General features: G+C 35.2%; 1 protein-coding gene and 1 long non-coding RNA gene across 3 annotated transcripts in view; one reads left to right on the forward strand and one right to left on the reverse strand.

Annotated features, from left to right (window-relative positions):
* Positions 1-903: 903 nt before the first annotated feature.
* LOC131803323 (uncharacterized) lies at positions 904-2,041 on the forward strand. Its single transcript, XR_009342521.1, has 3 exons — positions 904-1,027; positions 1,127-1,827; positions 1,894-2,041. It is a non-coding gene; the product is annotated as an uncharacterized LOC131803323 (long non-coding RNA).
* Positions 2,042-3,769: 1,728 nt separating this feature from the next.
* LOC101897311 (guanine nucleotide-binding protein G(f) subunit alpha) overlaps positions 3,770-25,168 on the reverse strand; it is a 31,401-nt gene continuing 10,002 nt past the window's right edge. For both annotated transcript variants that reach the window (XM_005189306.4, XM_005189305.4), the window contains exons 2-5: positions 14,750-14,950; positions 14,510-14,678; positions 4,927-5,024; positions 3,770-4,813 (exon numbers count right to left, since the gene is read on the reverse strand). In XM_005189306.4, coding sequence (XP_005189363.1) covers positions 4,117-4,813; positions 4,927-5,024; positions 14,510-14,678; positions 14,750-14,950 — 1,165 coding nt within the window. In that variant the 3' untranslated portion in view covers positions 3,770-4,116. The remainder of the gene's footprint in view (positions 4,814-4,926; positions 5,025-14,509; positions 14,679-14,749; positions 14,951-25,168) is intronic.

The raw sequence follows: 25,168 nt of genomic DNA on the forward strand, positions 1-25,168 counted from the left end.
CAATGTCATAGTAAGAAAAATAAAAGACGTATTTCCCTGGTTCCTTACTGATGAAAAGTGTAAAGAGCACAGAGAACAACACTTAATGTATCTCCTACATCTTCTAATTATGAAAACTGCCAAATGGTTGGCGGAAAATTTGTCTTTAGAAGAGGCAAAGCAAAGGCAAAACAGGTCGAAGAAAAGGAAGCTTAACATAGAACCTAGGGAAAAACAAACGTGTCAAGCTGCCCACATAGCACTTTGTTATACAGACGTACTAAAACTTTATAGCTAATATTTATATACTTTTCAGTTCACAATTCATGGCTTCCACCAATGGGCAGGGGAAAAAGAAGGTCATCGCCTAAACAATCTCGTATCATGTACGACAACTTTGGAAGTTTGGGAGGTTTCCAGACAATATTTATGAGCACTTTGACACCATTTTATATGGAAAGTTATCTGTATGGAATTTAACTAAGTATTTATAATTATTATCTCAAATTATAATTATTTTTTTTAGGTTGAAATCGTTGGCCTCCACCACTGGGCAATGTTATCGCCCAAACCACAACTGGGCAAAGTTATCGCCCAAACCACGAAAATTTCGGAAGATTGGGAGGATTTCAGACAATAATGATGGGCATCTTGGAACCTTTTGATATGGTAAGTTATCTGTATGGAATTTAAAAAATATTTTTAAATAGTATTCGAAATTAAAACGGATTTTTGTAGGTTGAATTTCTTGGTCTCCACCAATGGGCAGTTGGAAAAGAAGGTCATCGAAAATTTTGGAAGATTGGGAGGATTTCAGACAATAATGATGGGCATCTTGGAACCTTTTGATATGGTAAGTTATCTGTATGGAATTAAAAAAAATATTTTTAATTAGTATTCCACATTAAAACGGATTTTTGCCCATTCCCCAATGGGCAGATGAAAAAGAAGGTCATCGCCTAATCCATATCGTACCATGTTTGAAAATTTTGGAAGTTTGGGAGGATTTCAGACAATAACGATGGCCACATTGGCAGCATTTGATATGGTAAGTTATCTGTATGGAATTTAATTGATACTATTTGGTTATTCATTTTTTTAAATTTTTCTTTTTCATTTTAATTTATTTATTTATTTCTCTTTCGAGTCGAGCTATATGATCAGAAATTCGCAGTGAAAAGGATAGCCAGATAGACCCTACTACAGTATTTTTTGCTTACCTGCACAATCAAAAATTGCACGACATCTTGTGCAGCAATGCCCAAAATGCAGGTAGCTTAATTGCATTTATCTGCACAATGAAGCAGGTATCTTTAATTTTACTTACGTGCACAAAAAGTGCAGGTATCTTTAATTTTCTATTCGTGCACAACAAAGCAGCAATCGTTATTTTACTTACGTACGTGTAATAGCCAGCCAAAATCAATGAGAGGAAGCGAGAATATGTTTTTAATGCATGCTCTTTTCTTGTGTTGTTATTGTTTTTGCGAATACAAAAATAAAAACGAAGTGGTAGTTATTAGTGTCTTTTTGAGTTTGCAAAAAATTTTCTTGTGCAGATAAATACAACTTTTGTAACCAAATTAAAAAAAATTACCAAATTTTCGAGGCAGGAATTTCTAATGTGCAGCTATCGATTGGGCACTTAAATACAATTCAAATAAAGGGATTCAGAAAAAAATGGCATAAAAAAAGTTTTTTGGTCTGCAAAGGCCAATGCGCAGCTAATGTTGATGCAGGTAAATAGAAACCACTGTACACACTCATCACTATGTGAAGCTTTTCGCTGTTGGCATATTCTGTCATATTTGGTTTGATTGATGGCTTACAAGCGCCGTTCTATGAAAAGTAATATTTATTTTGAAATTATTATTTTTGAATTAATATAATAAATTAAAATGTATTCCTTTTTAGGTTGGAATTTATGGCCTCCACCGCATTAAAACAAGTCCCCGAGTCAATTAGCCAGCATTGAAGCCCATGTTTTTTTGTGGCTGCAGCAAAGATTTTCTTCGTTCTCTGAATGTTAACCTCTAATACACACAAAAGTAGCTGATACTTTAAAAGCTAGTTTTGTTTATTTCACATCTATCTGTTTTCTATTATAAGTGATAAGACAAGAATAAATCACATCATGACATTTTTTTACTTCAACATTCTATTTTGAATTGTACGTTTTGTAACACTTTATGTTTTGTTTTTGACTTCATATTACAAAAAAAGATAATCTAATTATTGCACAATAATAACATATATATGGAGCTTATGTCTTCATTGTACCATACGTAGAATAATTTTTATTCAACTTGAAAAAGTTACAAATTTATAAAGCGTTTTTTGTCACTTTCGACTTAACGATTTTTATGTTGGAACATTTTAGTTAATTTGAAAAATAAAGAAAAAAAATCACAAAAAGCTACAAATACTTGCTGCATATCTTTTCAAATAATTCTGAAAAAATAATTCTAAAAAAATCACAAAAATATGTCAACAGGAAAACATTCATGTTAACAGGTGAAATAGTCTCAATTGACCAAAGAGATTTATCCAAAAATGGAGGAAACCATCCTTCTTTTGAACATTTCTTTGAGAAAAAATTAACTCTATGTTATCTTTTAACATGAATGAAAACAAACGGTATTATAAAGTAGCAGGCACATTCAATACAAATTGGTATATTGTGAAATTGAAAAAAGTCATTGTAAAATAAAGAGATTGAAAAGTTTAGTAAATACTCCCAAAAACAACCCAATAACCATGATCGCTTACTGACCACAATTTGTAATTTTTTTTAGAATTCGTGACAAATTACTGAACTTTAATTTTGGATTTGTGGTAAATCACAAAACATGAGTGATATTTTGGGGTTAGTCCACAAAGTTGAATCCAAGATAGGAGGAAATCATTATTGCTCTATTCTGGAACCTGCAAGAATTAACAAGATTTGTAATTTTTTTTAGATTTAATAAAGGGAAAGTAGGTCATCGTAGTAAAAATATTTAATACTTTACATACAGTTCTGGAACAGACCATATTTTATTCAAAAATTGTAAAATTTATTATTCATAATAAACGAAAACATAAATTTTAGCTGCGAATGAATTTGTATTCATTGTTTTTTATTATTATTATTGTATGCATGTTTCCCTAAATAACCTACCTAGCAAAGTTCAATTTAATATACAATAACTTAATGTATGGGAATCGCAAATCAATCATTGAAAAAGTAAAAGCGCAAATACATACTATTAATGTAACAAGTTGTTGTCGTTAAATTATAAGATAGAAAACAACATGAATTTCCATTGAACGAAATAAAGGATGTGGATGCCATCGATGACTTGGTGTAGCAAAACGAGACAATACTCAAACAATTTGTAAGTATTGAAAATCGGGTCATTGGTTATCTGACTATCTATTTAATTAACTTCTTAACAAACAAACTGTAAATAGTTATATAATTTTCTAATAACCTATTTCCAGAAAGAGTTTATTCCTTCGCAGATTTTTTCAGGGAACCAGTGCAAAGTCGAGTGCTGAAAAGTTCTTGTTAGTGACGACATTCAAAAGTAAGTTCATATTTTTAACACGAATATAAAATAATAGAATAGTCAATGCCTTGCACGCGGAAGACTGGTGACCAATTACCACTTTTAGCCTCGTTGATGAATTAAAACACCTTTTCTTTTGTTTTCTTTGTCTACGTATGAATGTATATACATTTTTAAAGAGACATAATAAATTAATAATTTATTGCTTTAAAATAAATATACAATCAGTTGTCAATATCTTGATTTCCAATAGAAAGATATAAAAATTAATTTTACTCATTTAGCGTACAATAATAAATTACAATTAATTGGTTTCTATAGCTAGGATTATATTCTACTTAAATTATTGCGAATATTTTTGTTTTTTTTTTTTTTTGTATAATAAAAGTAAAATCTAATATTCCTAACTATTTCTGGTTGTTTTTTTTTTGCTACGTTACTACGGTGTGTTTATTCCAATTTCTTAAACTTAAAGAATACATCACAGACGAAAGGAAGTGACCAGTTCCCCCGCACTCACGTAATGGGAGAACATGCACAGAGATGGAGCGTTTTGTGGTGGGGTAGGAGTGGGGGGTGAAACGTCTCACATTAGATTCATTTGGGCCAAATTGTCATGCAATATCATTTGATGGACATCGTTGAATACCTTGCGTATGCAGCCGGTATCGGTGGCCACCGTGAAATGGTAGTAACATTCACGTTTGGCATTGTGGTTCATGAGATTGCGTGATGGCCGCTTGACAGGCTCCTCTGTGATGTCGATAAGTTTCTGTTTGATAAACTTTTTCGTCCAGTCGCATTCGTCGAAACAAGATTCCGCCTGAGGACTGTTACAGAAATCCTCGAATTCGGGAAAATAATCAACAATGTGTTTGCCGGCGGCAATTTTCCTTCGCAAAATATCCTGTTTATTGAGGAAGACAATAAAACCGGCTGAGGAAAGAAAACGATTTTGCCAAACGCCACGGAATAAACTCAAGGCTTCTATCAAACGATTCTGGGTAGGATCTTCGCGAAGCGTCTGATCAAAATCACTGCATGATATGAGGAATAATACCGCCTGGATACCTTCAAAGACCTGGATCCATTTGTTGCGTTGATCCCTCTGACCGCCCACATCGTACATATGGAAGATCTGTTCGCCACCACCCAAATATTTGGGTATTTGCACGCGAAACGAGATATTGTGAATGCCGGTGGTTACTTTGCGACTGTGCAGTATGTCTTCGGTGGTTGGAATGTAATCATCCTGACAGATGCGTTCAAAGTTGTCAAGGAAACTGCAAGAGATGGAAAAATGTTAATAACATTGTTTTTTATAAAATTCAAAAATAATTTCTAGGGAAGCCAAATTTTGGTTCTCCTTCGTATGCCTTTATTTGTAGATACTTACTATTTTGTACTATCCGATAGTGGAAATTCATTCGAACGTTCATAACAGGTCCTAATGCCAAAATCGTTCCATAAAGTCATTACATGATCACAATATTCCTGCAAAAAGTAAAAAGGACACAGATTAATATTAAATTAATTTAATTAATTAATTATTTTAATTTAATTAATTAAATTATTAATAAAAAATTCTTATAATTTTTTTTTAACGAAATTTTCACATATTTTTATTTGGATTTTATATTGAGGGTGTAAACATTTCATGCAACCCTAATTAAACATATTTGAGAACGTGTAAACAGTGTTAAAGCAACACCAGTGGATGCTTGTGTACCCATCTGTTCTAAAACCAGGTTGGAAGACTCCAAAATATTTTCTTTGAATTTTAAAAAGATTTTTATAGTTTCTATTTCCCAAATTCACTTTAGCGGGATTTGCCTGTATTTTTTCAGTCAAATTCTAATACATAATTGATTTCGTTCCCATGTTTAATCTATACATTGAAATTTTGACGTTATAATCTTATCTGTATTACCCCTATAACGGATGTATATTTATTTAAGTTAAGTTATATAGTCTGAGTCAAGTGTGATTTTCTATTCGACGTTTTAATTTCTTTAAAAAAAAAAAATAGAAAATTATTGTTTTTTTAGTGTCTAAAGTAAATCCCCATTTCGAAACAAACTTTTTAATTGGTTTTTAATCGCCTAACTTGTGGCCAAAGAATTTGGTAGTGAAAGGGTGCGGGGAATGGTGCAAGGAAATTAAAAGAAAAAAATGGAATTTTTTTGAAATTTGTAAAATATTTCTGCCATATGGCTAGAGAGGGTATATAACATTTGATACCGCCAAGACGAGCCTCATTGAAATAACGGTAGCTCCCCCCAAAAGGTCGAAATTAAAAAAAAACAAGTAAAAAACCTGTAGGTTCGACCGGGCCGATCTTTGAATACCCCCCACCATTTGGAACGATTTTGGCAATTTTCAAAAAAATAAAATCTGTTAAAATCGGTGAATAATTTCGCTAAAATCGTCAAAATACCGAATATCGAGAGAGGTTATATGGGGGCTATATGAAGACGTGGACCTGCACAGACAATTTTCTGTCATAGGTTGAAGTACCAATTACGAACTTCAAATACCAGATTTGAAACATTTCCGGTGAATAATGTCGCTTAAATCACCAAAATACCGAAAAAAGGGAGGTACCAAAACGTGGACCTGCATAACCCATTTTCAATACCAAAAGTCCTGCAGACATAATACACATTTGAGTAAAACTTTATTAAACTACTTCATTTCGTTCGGAAGCTAGAGTGATTTCCACAGACGGACAGAAGGACGGTCAGCGCTAAATCGACATATAATTTTATGCAGATCAAGAATATATTTCGAGGTGTTACAAACGGAATGACAAAGGGTATGGAGGATATAAAATATTTTACTGAACAGACAGAGAGAGAATGATCCGACTCTGCTCCAACCTTGCAAATCATAATATTTTCATTTGTGCTAGGTCAGGTGCGAAAATGGACAATGTCGATTCATTCTATCAAGTACCTCACCCACAGAGGGTAAAATTTTGAAAAATTAAAACTCCTATAAAATGTGATGTAAGAGTCCGATTACAGACATCACTATATTTTCACTATCCCAAATGTCTGGTGTGAAGGTAGGATATATCGGTCCACTTTTTCTGGTACCTCCCACACAAACGGTCAAAATTTTGAATACTGAAGCTCATAAAACGCGAAATTAACATTCGATTCCATTCAGACTTGGCAGGTCTCAATATTTCCATCATCACAAGATCTGTTATAGAGATAGTCGAGATCGGACCATTCCTTCTGGTACCTCCCCCACAAAACGTTTAAAGTTTCGAATAACCAAAACAAACATAAAATCCGAAATAAGCATCCGATTATCTTTATATTTCACACACCCCATTATTTCTACTAACACCAGATTTGCTGTGAAGATGGGATATTTCGGTCCTCTCCTTCTCGTACCTCCCCCACAAAGGGTCAAAATTTTGAATATTCATGAAGCTCATAAAACGCGAAATTAACATCTGATTCCATTAAGACTTGGCACATCTCAATATTTCCATCAACGCAAGATCAGTAGATCTAGATCTACCATCATGGTAGAGATTGGCAAAGATTTGAATAACCAAAACGATCGCAAAATCCGGAATAAGCATCCGATCCTCTTCATATTTCACACATTCCATTATTTCTACTAACACAAGACCTGCTGCGAAGATGGGTTACATCTTAATACTTCCGCCAACACAAAATCTGTTATAACAAGTAAAAAAACATTAAGTTCGGCCGGGCCAAACTTTTAATACCCTCCACCTTAGGGAAAAGGAAACATTAGAAGAAATGTGGCAAAAACCATTAAAAAGCCGAATATCGGGAGGTACTGTTATATGGGGGCTCTACCAAATCGTGGACCTACACATGCAAGGTTCCGCCAACGGAGCTAGAACCCATGACCTACAAATACCAATTTTCAGACAAATACGTGAAAAAAAGGGGCAAAAATCATCAAGTTACCGAATATCGGGAGGTACCGTTATATGGGGGCTATACCAAAACGTGGACCTATAATTACAATGACTCGCCACACGAACTGGGACCCATTATGATCTACAACTACCAATTTTTCAGTGAAATTCGTGAAAAAATCAGTCAAAAATCATCAAAATACCGAATATTGGGAGCTACCGTTATGTGGGGACTATACCAAAACGTGGACCTATACATACAATGTTTCGCCACACGAACTAGGACCCAGTAGGACTCACAAATACCAATTTTTACACAAATCAGTGAAAAAATTTTGCAAAAACCATCAAAATACCGAATATCGGGAGGTACCATTATATGAAGGCTATACCAAAACGTGGACCTATACATGCTATGTTTTGCCACACATACAGGGACCCGTTATGACCTACAAATACCAATTTTCAGACAAATCCGTTAAATAATGTGGCATAAATCATCAAAATACCGAATATCGGGAATTCGCATAACTACTAACCATTTTCTTATCCAAAAACTGCCATACATTTCCCCCATCTCCAAAAATTTAACTACAGCTAACCTTGAATTTTTGAAAAATGTTTGCGTTTATTACCATAACATTTTTTTATGAACCCCAAAAAGTTATGCCGCTTTTAATTATTATTAGAAAACTTATATTCCTCAAATTAGGCTATACAAATATACTGTAACTATTTTTAGAGACATGAAACAAAACTTAATTTGTCCTTGCTACTTTTTCTTTAAAATTAATTAAAAAATTCTCAAGAAACGATAAACGCCTATTTGAGAGCTACTCGTGCGTAAAACACCAAGAACTGCTGTACAAAGTCATTTCAATTCTTTGTACAACTGAAAAGGTGTTTATTTTGCAAAGGAAATAATAATAAAAACATTGAAAAATACAAAACACGAAAACACCAAAATTTCGTTGTGTTTTCCAACAAATCTAAACATAGACAAAATAATTAAACAATCCAATAATATCTGTTTGTTGATCGATAATCCGCACATAAACAAATGCTTGTTGCCATTCAAAGTGTTAAGTGCCGATAATTTCTGATAGTTGAGCAGCACTCTCACTATCTGTTCTCTTCGGTGGTGACCCTCATTCGGCCAAAGTTCATCGAACCAATTGTAGAGTGTTTTTCTTAGGTCGTGGAATCGATGTTATCTTTCGTCCAATAACCTGTATTCTTCCATGTAATCTGATAAATAAACTGTAAATCCCTTAAGGGGAAATTCCGTACTATTTTTGCATCTCAGGGTTGTTGGGGGGTTTATTGTGCGGAAGTACTTATAGTTTTTATAGCATATTCTGTTATTATAAATTGTTGCTCGTACGGAATGTTATCATGGAATAACTTTCCATATAATTCAAGGAACTGTGGAAGAGGATAAGGAGTTTTAAAAAAGTATTTTTTAAAGACTTGCAAAGAAAAAATCGTGGAGTGTTTCAAGAAGTACTTTATGAAGGAATATCAAAGCATAAATGGGGATGTTATAAGTATTTGTTTTGTGATGATAGAAGGATACACGTAGGTGATGTCAAAATTTTCAAAATGTTTTTTTTTTTCAAAAATAAGTATTTTTTTATAAGTTTTCTTATACGACACCAATCGGAGGTTGGTATGATAGGCATTTCGACAATTTTTTCAAATTGCAATCATTTTTCATTCAAAATTGCTTTGACAGTTCATTGTCCCAGCAGCTGTGTCGATGGGACTATCTGTATTCGTTAACCGGATTTACTAAACTGAAGTAAAACTAGAGAGAGACAAGTGTTAAATTCGCTCATGGAGAACAATGTTGTCCAGAAAGTACGAAAAGCGGAAAACATAAAAAATTATCAAAAAGGGTTGGCAATTCTTCGAAAGTAGCATTTCTGCCAATCGGAAGTTTGCCATCATGCCACTATTCTTTATTAGTTAAAATTGTCCAACAAAAAGACGTTTTTTGCATATTTCCTCTTAAATTTGCCAGCGGGTTTATCTCACCTCCACCATAGTATGGAGGATGGATATTAAGTTTGTCATTCCGTTTGTAACACCTCGAAATACACATTATAGATCCCACCAAGTATATATATTCTTGATCAGCATAAAATTCTATGTCGATTTAGCGATGTCCCTCCGTCCCTCCGAACGAAATGAAGTAGCTTGATAAAATTTTACTCAAATGTGTATTATGTCTGCAGGACTTTTGGTATTGAAAATGGGTGATGTAGGTCCATGTTTTGGTATAGCCCCCATATAACGGTACCCTTCGATATTCGGTATTTTGATGATTTTAGTGACATTTTTCATCGGAACTGTTTCAAATGTGGCATTTGAAGTTCGTAATGAATACTACAGCCTATTACAGAAAATTGTCTGTGCAAGTCCACGTCGTCTTATAGCCCCCATATAACGGTACCTCCCTATATTTGGTATTTTGATGATTTTAGCGACATTATTCATCGGAACTGTTTCAAATTTGGTATTTGATGTTCGTAATGGGTGCTACAGCCAATGACAGGAGATTGTCTTTGAATGTCCACGTCTTCGTATAGCCCCCATATAACGGTACCTCCCGATATTCGGAATTTTGATGATTTTAACGACACTATTCACCGGAGTTGTTTCAAATTTCGTATTTGGAGTTCGTAATACGAACTACAGTCTATGCCAGAATATTGACTATACAGGTCCAGGACTTCGTATAGGCCCCATATATCAGTACCTCCCTTTATTCGATATTTTGACGATTTTAGGTATAATATTCACCTAAATGTTTGAAATTTCGTATTTGAAGTTCCTAATAGGTACTACAGCCTGTGACAGAAAATTGTCTATGCTGGTCCAGGTCTTTATATAGCTCCATTATAACGGTACCTACCTATATTCGGTAATTTGACGATTTTAGATACATTATTCACCGGATTATTTCCAAGTTTCGTATTAGAATATTGTAATGGCTTATGGCAAAAGTTGCATATGCAGGTCCACATCTTCGTATAGACCCCAATATAGAGGCCACATTCGGTACTTTTAAGATTTTAACAGAATTTTTAACGGATTATATATTTTTTTTTTTTGGAAATTTTTTAAATTCCTTCCTAAGGTGAGGGTATATAAGCATCTTAAAGTCTTCGCAAGCCACACACGAATCCTGACGTAGTTTCCCCTTATAATTTGACATTTATATGCCTAGCCATGATGTTATGCTGCTTATATACCCTCACCTTTACGAAATTAGTTATAGTTTTTTTTCTCCGAAACTTAAATTTTCAAATTTAATAACTTAATTTCCGGCTGCCAATCTTTGTTGTACATCTTGTATTTGTGCCATATTAAATTGACAATATTTATTTTTAGAACAATTGAAACATTTGGTAACATAAATGAAAAACATGTCAACAAATAGATTAAATCTACCGAAACCCCCGCTAAGTGAAAAAATATGTTTAGTATTTGTTTCTTTCAAAATTGTCTTTCTCGTATGACATGACAAGAAGTCCAAATATCTATCAAAAAAATATATATTGTCAAAAGTTAAAAAAAAAATAATTCAATTACTTTAATGACAAGTATTTTCCTAGCCCCCCTACATATCTCATTCTCATTGTTTCCACGCCATACATAAACACTGTTCCCCCCGATGAGATCTGCGTCATCACCCGTTCCACATGTTTTTTTTTTTTTTTTTGTTTTTGAAGTTTTAACAATTGGCCGATCAATTGCTATTGGTGTGCCGCCCCTCCCCCACCAATTGCCGAGTGATATATTATCATGCATAGACAAATAAATACCTACTAGAGAGGTTTGTCTTATCTCGAAAGAACATTCAAGCCAGAGACAAACGCGATACCGAGAGTGAGAGGGTTTGCTGGGTATTTTCCTAGTAGACGGTGGCAAAAGCGCCACATAGATTGCCATCATGCCCATTGTCGTCATTAAAATCTAGATAATTTCCATTCATACCTATATGGATTTTTTTTCTATTTCTTGTTTACTGATGACGATACTGGGTTTTTTTTGTTCTGATATCGAAATTAGATTATTTATTCAATTCACATCCCCCGAAATTCTCAATGCGGAGAATTTTTTCTTCGTTTTCGCATGTAGAGCTACGTCATAAGCTACGTTTTTTTGCATACGTTGTACGTTGACTGAATTTTAGCATGATTTAAAACATGTGGGATGGACTGTCGGATCCAAATTTATGATTATATTGCGTATATTATGACGCACTCTTGAAATATGTAATGTCAAATATAGAAGTTAAGGTGGGAATATATAAAGCGCTTATTTGGCTGGCTTAAGTCATCGGCTGGCTTCTTCGGAAATGAACAAAGAAGCTTAGGGCCAAAATTGAACTAAATCAACCTTAAACTCCTTTGTTCCTCTACGAAGAAGCCAGCCGATTAATTAAGCCAGCCAACTGCTTTATGTATTCCCACCTTTACACACACCGTTCATATATACTTTTTTCGATCACAGCGTGCCGTATTTTAACCGGGTAAAATTTAAATTAATCAAGCGTCTTGTTTGTTGTATAATGAGAAAATATATCAAAAATAATAAAAACAAATAAAAAAGCAGAACTTTGAATATCCTCCACCATTTGGAACGAATATATATATCGAAGATAGCCGTTATATTGGGATCTATACGAAGACTTTTGTCATAAGCCATTACAATATTCAAGTACGAAATCGAAAAAATCCGAAAATACGAAGATCTGGACCTGTATAGACAATTCTCTGTCACAGGCTGTAGTACCTTTTAGGAACTTTAAATACGAAATTTCAAACAATTCTGGTGAATATTGTATCTTCAATCGTAAAAATACCGAATATAGGAAAGTACTGATATATCGGAGCTATACGAAGACATGGATCTGCATAGACAATTTTCTGTAGTACCTATTAGGAACTTCAAATACCACATTTCAAACAATTTCGGTGGATATTCTACCTACAATTGTCAAAATACCAAATAAAGGGAGGTACTGATATGTGGGGCCTATACGAAGACCTGGACTTGCATAGACAATTTTCTGTCATAGGCTGTAGTACCCATTACGAATATTAAATACCAAATTTGAAGCAATTCCAATGAATAATGTCGCTAAAATCATCAAAATATTGAATATCCGGAGGTACAGTTATATGGGGGCTATACGAAGACTTGGGTCTGCATAGACAATTGACGGTCTTAGGCTGTAGTATCTATTGAGAACTTAAAATACAAATTTGAAACAATTCCGGTGAATAATGTCGCTAAAATCATCAAAATACCGAAAATAGGGAGGTGCTGATATATGGGGCCTATAAGAAGACGTGCATAGAAAATTTTCTCTCACAGGCTGTAGTACCTATTAGGAAGTTCAAATACGAAATTTCAAACAAGTTCGGTGAATATTCTATCTACTATCGTCAAAATACCAAATAAAGGGAGGTACTGATATGTGGGGCCTATACGAAGACCTGGACCTGCAAAGACAATTTTCTGTCATAGGCTGTAGTACCCATTACGAATTCTAAATACGAAATTTTAAGCAAATCAGGTGAATAATGTCACTAAAATCGTCAAAATACCGAATATCCGGAGGTACAGTTATATGGGGGCTATACGAAGACGTGGGTCTGCGTACTCAATATTTTGTCATATGCTGTAGTATCCATTACTTCAAATACCAAATTTGAAACAATTCCGGTGAACAATGTCGCTTAAATCATCACCGAAATAGGGAGGTATCATTATATGGGGGCTATACGAGGACGTGGTCCTATATAGACATTTCTCTTCCAGGAGATAAAGTACTTAGACAGACCTTCTAGTATGGATTTTTAGACAATTCCGTTGAAAAATTTAGCTAAAATCATCAAAATACCGAATATGGGGCCTGTACGATGTCGTAGACCTATATATACAATACTCTTCCAGGAGGTAAGGTACTCAGAAGGAACTCCTTTTCTGAATTTTCAGACAATTTCATTGAAAATTTGGCTCAATCATCAAAACACCGAATAACGGGGGTACCGTTATATGGGGGCTATACGATATCGTGTGAATGTGACCTGGCTGCAAACAAAAGAGAGATTTGTGCAAAATTTTTAGCTTCCTATCTTAATTCGTTTTGACTCTAGCGTAATTACAACAGACGGACAGATAAAACAGATCAAAGATTAAATCGTGATTTCGGCGTGAAAATACAACTCTGTTGCCACTTGTAGCTGATAACAGTGTTGTATTTCCACGTTTCGTGCAGCCAAAAATGATAAGTGTTGTATTTTCAAGCCGAAGTAAAGGTGAGAGTCATCGGCTGGCTTCTTCGTGGATTAACAAAGGAGTTTTAGGTTGACTTAGATCGAATTTGGCCCTGTGCTCTCTTGTTCTTTTACAAAGAGCCAGTCGATGGCTTAAGTCAGTCAAAAAAAAAGGGTTTTATGTATTCTCACCTTAACTATTTAAGCTTCGATCTGTTTTAGCCTTTACACCAACCAGACGAAATTTCAAAATTTGTTTACGTTTTGTTAAAACTGTTAATTTGACAACTTCTCATTGTCAAAATGTATGTTTACAAAATCCATTGTAGACACAAAAATTCAGAGATGGGAACCTTTTTTCAGTGAAATTTGACAAGGTAAATTACAGAAAATACAGAGATGGATAGTCTTATTTGAAATGAATTTGCTTTTTTAATTTTACCATTCTCATATAGTTGATCAGCTGTGTCAGCTAAATCCAGTTCCCATTCCTGGCGGGAAGCCGTCCGTGAGTAATAAAATTAGAGAACCTACATTAAATTATGTCAATTTCTTTGGGTTTCAAAATCCCATTGCCACCATTTTCTTTTATTTGCTTGTCTTTGTTAAACAAGGAATTTCAAGATAAATTTTTATAGACAAAGGTCATATAAATTCATTAAACATTCTTCGCTTATCATTACGCTTTTCATATTTCATTACCGGGGCGTTTATCTTCAAACCGAATTATGAAAGTTTTTTTTTTCGTGTGAACTTTACTCTTTGTTTTGGAAACTTACCTCATTCATGTATTCGGGAGCCGTATCGCCCATTGACAGAATATAGGCTGCACTGTGTTTGCTGGCACAACTTTGATACTCCAGACCCAGTATGGACATATGTTGCACCAATTGATAAATTGACTCGTGAATATTTTGATAAATTTCCGGTATATTGTCACGACGTTCACTGTGAAATCGAAAAAATTAAATTGAAAATTATGGATACATTTTTCGGTGAGATAAGATATTTGTACTTACTCATCTGTGTAGCCATTAATGTGTAATATTCGCATTTGTTTGATTATTGTGGTCTTGCCCGACTCGGCGGTGCCCAAGAGTAGAATTTTTACAGCCTCTGGAAAATTCTTGGGAATGGCGCTTGATTTGCGCTGCAACTCCTTGTCGGTTGCACTCTTTTCACTTGCGTGATTTTTCGATTGTCTTAAGCAACGAAATATTCTGTAAGGAGAGAATAAATGGAGGGTGGATATTAATAAATTTGCAAACAACTTTTACTAAATTTTAATATATCCTTAAAAATTTATAATTAAACAATTTAGAAACTAATACAAATCCTCGAATTAAAATTTCCTATTCAAAGAAGAACATATTAATTAGGTTGACTTAATTCAATTTCGGCCCTTTATTCAAACTAGTTCGCCCTATTTTCATGTTCTTTTACGAAAAAAGTCAACCGGTAACTTGATAAATACAGAACAAAGCTGTTGATACTTGCAGCTGACACCAGTGTTGTATTTTCACGCCGAAGTCACGATTTAAGCTTTAATCTCTAAATCCTTAAAGGTGAGAATACATAAAATGCCAATTGACTTAAGCTTGTCCCTTAATGTACCTGTACCTTTTGCAATAATAAAAGTACGTTTATGTACAGGGTGAGAAGAAAAAACTGCAACCAACTTCAGACTGCTGTCATTTCTAAGCCACTCGTACGACAGCTGTTACGCTTGTAAACAATATAATGACAGGTCATTATATTGTTTACAAGCGTACAAAGGCATTTTGGTGAGATTTTTCCAGAAAAAAAGTTATTCGTGATCGAATTTAAGCGTGATAGTGTGATTTCTTTATATTTGGCTGGAAAACCACAAGTGGCTATCGTTAGAGCATTTCAGCATTCAAATGTGAATAAATCTTATGTGTCTCGTACCATCTCTCGTTACCATCACGGTAAACCTGTAGCGTAGCCCGATGTCATGGAAGTGGACGGAAGAAAACTGCAACATCAGCAGAAATGGTTCGAAGAGTAAAGAAACAACTTCATCAAAACCCGCGTCGCAGTGGCCGAAAAATGGCTCGTGAGCTGAACATATCGCAATATTCCATTCGGCAAATATAGAATTTGATGAGCTCGGGGTAAAACCATTGAAATTCCAAAAAGTGCAAGGACTTACACCGCAACAGAGAGAAAATAGACTCAAAAGAGCTAACGAGTTGCTTCGCTTGGCCGAAAGTGGTGAACTGCCGACTTTGGTTTTCTCCGATGAGAAAACATTCGTTTTCCAGCAGTTTGTAAACAAACAAAATAATCGTATTTATTTGCCAAAGAGGTCAGCTGAAAATGTGCACCTTCGGTTGGTCACCGCCCTCTGCTCGTATTAATCGACCGTGGCATCAGAATAAATGCCGAATATTATCGCGAAAATATTCTGGGTGTATTAAAGACTTAGGCACACAAACATTTTGGCCGCAGACCTTGGACATTCCAACAGAACTCAGCACCATCGCATAAGAATGGTTACAAAATAAGGTTCCTCGTTTCATTTCCAGCGCACAATGGCCACCAAAATCTTTTGGAAAGCAAGGTTGGCACTAAAAAATACCAAAGTGTCGATCACCTCACCGCAGAGCAGCGTGTGACGGTTTCATTAGCCGTTTGAAGGCCATACTTCGTGCCAAAGGTGATCAATTCAAACAAATCTAAACGTATGTTAAAATTTGATGCTATTTCCGACATTTTTATACCCTACAACACTATGTGTTGGGGGTATTATAAGTTTGATTGGGCCAGAATTTATGTAACACCTCGAAATATTGGTTTCCCATATAGGAAGTATATATGTATCTTCCTAGCTCGCCGAGCTGAGTCGATCTAGCTATGTATGTCCGTCCGTCCGTCTGTCCGTCTGTCCGTCTGTCCATGTTAATTTGTAATCACTCTACAGGTCGCAATTATGGCCCGATCTTCACGAAATTTAGAATGGAGGTGGGGATAGGGTCAGAATAGAAGCCTATTTCTTTTAGAGAAGATCGCCAAATGTTTAGGGGTTGAAATGGACCAAATACTAAAAAAATGTCGGATTTTGCAGTAGCTATACAGGTCGCAATTATAGACCAATCGACGCGGAATTTCGCATGTAGTCAGAGTTTAGGGCAGGGAACAACCATACCAATTTGGGTGGTCATCGGATAATATTTAGCGGGTAAAACAGACCATATATTTTGTGTTGAAAAAATGCAAAATTTTTCATTAAACCGCGAATATTTTAAATCCCGGCGAAATCACAAAGCCATGACAAGGTTACTTCTGACCTTTACATTGATGTTAGCATCCAACAAATCGGATACATAGCAAAATATGTGCGATATATATGTCTATCGAAGAGGATATGTTTGAAAGATCTCTTATATGTCGAGAACGGCTGAACTGATTTCGACAGTTCTCATTAATTCAGAATGGCCTCTTGGCAGGAAAGAAAAAACGTCTAAAATAATCGCATAAAAATATCTCTCTAAAGACGAAAATATTGATTTTGTAACATTTTCTCATATTTTTTTCAATTTTGTCATATTTTTGGCATATTTTCATTTTGAATTAAACATTTGTTAATATTTCTACAGCTAACAAAACTAAGTTGTTAGGATATCAGGATATCATATACAGATCGCATTTATGGCCCGATCCTTACGAATTTTTGCATGGGGATAAGATGAGGGTCAGAATAGAAGCCTACTCTTTTTGGAGATGATCGCCATATATTTAGGGTTTGAAATGGACCAAAAAACTGCAAAATTGTCAGCCGGTCGTAATTATCGCCCGATCCTCCCGGGGGGTTACCGGACATTGCAAAGGCCAAGCAGTTTTGGATGGCCATCCAAAAATATTCAATGTGTGAAATAGTTTGCTAACTTTTGTAGACTAAATACGAAAATGTCCATTCCAGTGACTTTTTGGAGAATTCACAAATACAGGAAAGACGCACTTCTGACTACTTCGTTAACGCTGATTTCGTTGAAGAATATAGTCAAATGTCTGTATCTCATATAGATGCGTTTCAGTCAAAAACGAATAATAACTGTTAATCTTTGCCACTTCTGAGAGATTATAGGTCTTTGGGAAATATTTGTTCCAGATCTAGGAAGACCATTTACGTGCAACATCTACCAATAAATTGGAAATGAGCAAATTAGTTTAAGTTGCTATTATTCGAAAATTAGAGAACGAAACCTGATGGTATTCTTTTATAATTTGTCACAATATCTTCTGGAATTCTTTCGAGTACCTCGCCTATATAAACTGTATCGTTTATTATAGTGTTGTAGGGTATTGAACGGTCGGCCCCGCTCGACTGTAGCCTTTGCTTACTTGTTAGCTTTCATTCAATAAAATTGAAAAAAAAAAAAAATGTTGAAATTAATTTAAAAAATTAAATTCCAGACATTTAGAACTGGTAATTATTATTTGAAATGATGTTACCTTAAATGAATTGTACCATGTGTTATAAGATATCGAGTAAAACAAAATATAATCTTTTAATCGCCACTCACATTTCTGTTCCCGATTTTTTTGCGGCACAACCGTATATTTTGTATCATTTTAAATAATCCACCACTTGATTCCATTTTCTATTAATAACTTCGAATAACAGATGAAAATTTGTTGTTAAATAATCCATCCACCAAACCAAAGTCAATGTTGATTTGATGAATTGCAGAGTGGAATAAGTATCTGTTTTCTCCATTGTTTTGGGGGAGAAAATCAAATAATAACAAAATATTAATTATCCTAGTCATTCTGTATAAATAACACGAAGTGACGTGGTGGTTGTAGTTTTGGAGTGTTTGAATGAAATTTTCCATGGCAAATGTTTTGTTGTTTTTTTTATTTGTTTTTGCTCTTTTAGTTCAAACAAATTTTAATGATCCTCATTAAATGAATGGCAAAACACTGGCGTCTGTTTATATATAATTTAATAAATACTTTTTGCTAAGTATTTGCTTTTGAACTCTAAACAGAACAAATCGTGATAAATGTAGATAAAACGTCAAGTATTTATTTCCGTGGGGTCTTTTGGGGTATAAATGCCAAAAAAGGTGAGGTTTAACGGCAGGCCAAATTTTTGCAACAGTTAAGGGAAAAAATATATTTAAATACAAATAGATCTGTGATGACTCGCATAAAGTTTACGGGATAATGGAAACATGCCATAATGGAAACATGCTTTTAGTCCTTTTATGTTTCTGCCACTTCCACAGAAGCCTTCAAATTGAAAAAAATACAAATAAGAAACACACTATTTTCACGTGTTTTTATTCAATTTAATAGCAGTTGGCTCCTCGGGTAGTTGTGGCTCTATCAAAATAATCTACAAAACAAGAAAATGGCAACATGTTCTCAATATCAAAACATTGCAGAAATTACAATTCCAGGAAGAGATATTAGCAGTGACGTTATTGCAATTGCTGACAACTATGAAGTTTATCGCATGCAATATATCGAAATGATAAATTTTGAAAAATATAAGCTCGAGTACTCCATATTCTCCTCCGGAAGCCCTTTAATGATTAAACAATTTAGTAGACCTCTTTATACCCTCAGCCATATGGCTAGAGAAACGGTATATATCATTTGATACGGCCAAAACGTGCCTCATGGAAATAACGGTTTTAGACCCTAAAGCTGGAAATACATAAAGCGCTTATCTGGCTGGCTTAAGTCATTGGCTGGCTTCTTCGGAAATGAACAAAGGAGCCTAGGGCCAAAATCGAACTAAGTCAACCTAAACCTCCTTTGTTCACTTACGAAGAAGCCAGCCGATGACTTAAGCCAGTCAGATAAGCGCTTTATGTATTTCCAGCTTAAGTCTCTTTGGACAAAATCCGTTTCAGGACATTTGGAGTCGATTTAGCGATGTCCGTCCGTCCATCTATCTGTCTGGCTGGCTGGTGCGCGTTCAAACTTAGTACACAGTAATATTATTATCAAACTTAAATCGAGTTCGGAGATCGGGGCAATATCGTTCCCCTCCTTCTGGTACCTCTCCCACAAAGGGTCAACATTTTAAATAATTTTAACTTTTACAAAATGTGATATAAGTGTCGGATTGCCTTCAAATTACACGCATCACAATATTTTTATTAATACAACGTCTGGTGTGAAGATGGAATATATCGGTCGACTCCTTCTGGTACTTCTCCCACAAGGGTCAAAATTTGGAATAACCATGAAGTTCAGAAAAAGCGAAATTAACATCCGATTCCATTCAGACTTAGCACAACTCAATATTTCTATCAACTCAGGATCTGATATAAAGATGGTAGAGATCGGACCATTTCTTCTAGTACCTCCGAAGGGTTAACTTTTTGAATAATTATAACTCTTATAAAATGTAATGTCAGAGTCGGTCCACTCCTTCTGATACTTCCCCCACAGAGGGTCAAAATTTTGAATATCCATGAAGTATATAAAACGCCAAATAAACACATTCGATTCCTTTCAGACTTGGCACATCTCAATATTTCTATCAACGCAGGACCTGATATAAAGATGGTAGAGATCGGACCATTTCTTCTAGTACCTCCGAAGGGTCAACTTTTTGAATAATTATAACTCGAAAGAAATGAGATGTAAATGTCCGATTGTTTTTAAATTACCCAAACCCAAAGTCTGGTGTGAAGATGGAAAATATCGGTCCACTCCTTCTGGTACCACTTCCCCACAAAGGGTCAAAATTTGGAATATTCATGAAGTTCAGAAAAAGCGAAATTAACATTCGATTCCTTTCAGACTTGGCACATCTCAATATTTCCATCAACACAAGATCTGCTATAAAAATGGTAGAGATCGGACTATTTCTTCTGCTACCTCCCCCACATAGGGTTCAAGATTTTGAAAAACCAAAACGCTCAAAGAAACCGAAATAAGCATCCAACTCTCTTCAAATTTCACACATTCAAAAATTTTTGCTAACGCAAGATCTGTTGTGAAGATTATGTATATCTACCAACCCTACTTAGTACCTTACCCACAAAATGCAAACACTTATAATAATAACTCAAAGCTGGTGGTATACATCTGTCTGTAAAACCGACTGATGCTATTTTACTCGTTTGGCCTGAAATGTATCGAAACCAAAAAAATCACACATTTTTTTATTGCTCCCGCCCAAATAGCCAAGCACGCGCTTCTCTGCTCGGTGTGAATTATTTTTTTTTTCTATTTACCAATTACGAATTGAAATGCGAACTTTATAGCAATTATAATAAAGTAAAGCATTCTCTGGCATAAAAGTTCGCCTTTAAACGTGATCAAATCTGTAGTCAAGCGTAAAAAACCAATATTAGGTTCTTTTTTGTTATTGTTGCTGTTAATAGCAATTTAACACATTTTAGTCTTTTTCTTGGTGTTGTTGTTGGTTGTTGCTGAATTAAATGTGTTTGGAATTTTGATTTGATATTCTAAAAATAATTGCTAGATTCCAATTTATTGACTTGATTCAATTAATTGTGATCCTCATTATCTGTCACGTTGAAACTCAGACGAAGTAGATTTCCTAAAAAAAGTGGGGGCACGTACTACCATCGTAATTGAGTTGTGATTAATTGCACATTTTATTTACGTTGGAATTGAAAAATGTGTAAACCCCATTTCTGGGTAAATGATTTAAACTAAAGGAGATTTATTAGGATTTCCAGAAAGTTTTTTTTTTGTCTTGGAGATACAAATCTCTTTGAAAGGATTGAGAAGATAAAGTAATTTGAAGTTACCATATCCACCTCTGCATTTTCTGTAATTTACCCTGTTAAATTTTACTGCATAGAAAACAGATTCCCATCTCTGATGTGTGTACAGGGTGAGATAAAGGAACTGCAACAAAGTCAAACGCCATAACTTTTACACTTTTTTTTAAATTTCATTGAATGGAAGCAAAATATGTCGGAAATAGCATCAAATATAGGTTTAAATTTTTTCGAATTGGTCACCTTTGGCACGAATTATGGCCTTCAAATGGCCAATGAAAACGTCACACGCTGCCCGAATGTTGCTCTGCGGTATTTTGGCCCATTCCCGGTGAAGCGCTTGCTTGAGGTGATCGACACTTTGGTATTTTTCAGTGCCAACCTTGCTTTCCAAAGTACTCCAGACACAATAGTCAAACGGATTGGTATCCGGAGATTTTGGTGGCCATTCTGCGCTGGAAATGAAGCGAGGAACCTCATTTTGTAACAATTCTTGGGTGGCGCGTGCTGAGTCCTGTTGGAATGTCCAAGGTCTGCGGCAAAAATGTTTGCGTGCCCAAGGCTTTAATACACCCTCCAGAATATTTTCGCGATAATATTTGGCATTTATTCTGATGTCACGGTCGATTAATACGAGCGGAGAGCGTCCATCGGCTGTTATGGTGGGCCACACCATCACCATGGCCGGCGCTTGAATTCTGGTGGCCAACGGAAGGTGGCTGACCTCTGTGGCAATTAAACACGATTGTTTTGTTTATTTACAAAGGGCTGGACAACGAATGTTGTCTCATCGGAGACGGAGAAAACCAAACTCTGCAGTTCACCACTTTCCGCCAAGCGAAGCAACTTTTTAGCTCTTTTGAGTCTATTTTTTTCTGTTGCGGTGTAAGTTCTTGCACTTTTTGGAATTTCAATGGCTTTACCCCGAGCTCAGACTGCAGTACCTATTAGGAACTTTAATTACGAAGTTTCAAACAGTTTCGGTGAATATTGTACCTAAAATCGTCAAAATACCGAATAAAGTGAGGTATTGATATATGGGTCCTATACGAAGACCTAGACCTGCATAGACAATTATTCGTCATAGGCTGTAGTACCCACTAAGAATTCTAAATACGAAATTTGAAATAACTCCGGTGAATAATGTCCCTAAAAGTCAAAATATCGAATATCGGTAGGGTGGAGGTTATAAAAAGATTTTTAATATATTATTGCTTGTGCAATACCTAGAGAATTCTAGCATTACAATTTTCCAAACCACTGTAATTTTTCATCTTGTTACCCTCTAGAGTTTGTAAAAATTCAAAAAAAAAAAAAAAAAAAAAACCTGTGCCTAAAATAAGTGTATAATGCAATTCTCACAAAAGTTTTTTGACCTCTCCAAACGGAAAACTATTTGTGGTCATGTGACGGCCTAATGATATCCATGAATTACTTTTATTTGAATTTAAGATCTAAATTCCTAAGTTAACAGTTTTTGTGCTCTTTGATGTGCTATCATTGAACAAACACGTGTAGCCAGTTCAATTATTTTGTTTATTTCATTTGTGGGGGCAAATGGGAATTCTCTCTTTCCTTCTTTCTTTCTTTCGGTTGTGAAAAGTCATTGTAATGTAATTACATATGTACATATTTATGTACATTCAGGAGGTTAAGAATTTCACACACACACACACACGCATGTTTACAAAATTGCAATAGTTAATCGAAATGAAAACAAATAGTCAAAGATAAAAACGTTGAAAATCGTTTACAAGAAATACAATGTCCAAGTCACTGAGCCCCACTAGCCACATATGTGTGTGTGTGTGTGTGTGGCTCTTTAATGCAGGCAATCGGTTAATGTACTCCTTGTTTTCCATATGTTTTGCTGTGTTGCTCGTTTCTCAAGATAAGATATCGAACATTACAATGACTTGCGGAACTTTAAAATTCCTTTGGCTTATTCAAAATCATGGCAAATACCCGACTCATTTGCTGCTCCAGTATTACCTTTGTAATTGTCTATTCGTTTCGTTGCTAATTGCAAATGCTTGAGGTTATCTCTGAAGGTGCTGCTGGACTGGCGGATGATATCACATCTAAATGAATTTCATAATGAAACTGGAAAAAGAGAATTCTTTCACCAGCATTTTTACCGTATCGGTTTTGTTTATTTATACTGTTTTGTTTTATAAATAAAAAGAATTATAAAGGAATTATACGAAATAATCCGTAAAGTGGAAAGCTTTTGTGAAATTCACAGTTCACGAAATAAAGAAAAACAAGTAAAAAAACATTAAGTTCGGCCGGGCCAAACTTTTAATACCCTCCACCTTAGGGTAAAGGAAACATTAGAAGAAATGTGGCAAAAACCATTAAAATGCCGAATATCGGGAGGTACCGTTATATGGGGGCTCTACCAAATCGTGGACCTACACATGCAAGGTTCCGCCAACGGAGCTAGAACCCATTATGACCTACAAATACCAATTTTCAGACAAATACGTGAAAAAAGGGGCAAAAATCATCAAATTACCGAATATCGGGAGGTACCGTTATATGGGGGCTATACCAAAACGTGGACCTATAATTACAATGACTCGCCACACGAACTGGGACCCATTATGATCTACAACTACCAAATTTTCAGTGAAATTCGTGAAAAAATCAGTCAAAAATCATCAAAATACCGAATATTGGGAGCTACCGTTATATGGGGACTATACCAAAACGTGGACCTATACATACAATGTTTCGCCACACGAACTAGGACCCATTATGACTCACAAATACCAATTTTTACACAAATCAGTGAAAAAATGTTGCAAGAACCATCAAAATACCGAATATCGGGAGGTACCGTTATATGGGGGCTATACCAAATTATGGACCCATACATGCAATGTTTCGCCACCGGAGCTGGAACTCATTATGACCAACAAATACCAATTTTTAGACAAATCCGTTAAAAACTGTGGCAAAAATAATCAAAATATCGAATATCGGGAGGTACCATTATATGAAGGCTATACCAAAACGTGGACCTATACATGCTATGTTTTGCCACACATACAGGGACCTGTTATGACCTACAAATACCAATTTTCAGACAAATCCGTTAAATAATGTGGCATAATTCATCAAAATACCGAATATCGGGAGGTACCGTTATATGGGGACTATACCAGAACGTGGACCGATATATCTCATTTTCAATACCAACCATCCTAGACACAATACCAATTGCTCTGCTAAATTTTGGCGCTCTACGTCAAATAATGTGGGCTGTATCGTGATTTCAACAGACAGACAGGCGGACAGACAGACAGACAGACAGACAGACAGACGGACATCGTTAAATCGACTTAGAATTTTATGCTGATTATGAATATATATACTTTATGGGGTCTACGACGAATATTTAAGGATGTTACAAACGGAATGACAAAGTTAATATACCCTCCTTTCCAAGGTGGAGGGTATAAAAAGTATCAGTGTATAGATGTATACCTTCAGCCAATGTTGGATTATTATTTTGACTTCAGTTAAGATTTTTCAAATTATTGACCCTCTATGGAGTAGGTTCCGAAGGAATGGGCCAATATTAACCATTTCGTATCGGACCTAAATAAATATGATATAAATTGTTGCGACATGCCAGGTTTGGATTATATCGACTCCTTCTTCCTTCACTTAATATGAGATATGTGATAATTT

Source organism: Musca domestica, unplaced genomic scaffold, assembly GCF_030504385.1.
Source record: "Musca domestica strain aabys unplaced genomic scaffold, Musca_domestica.polishedcontigs.V.1.1 29, whole genome shotgun sequence".
Classification (NCBI taxonomy): Eukaryota; Metazoa; Arthropoda; class Insecta; order Diptera; family Muscidae; genus Musca; species Musca domestica.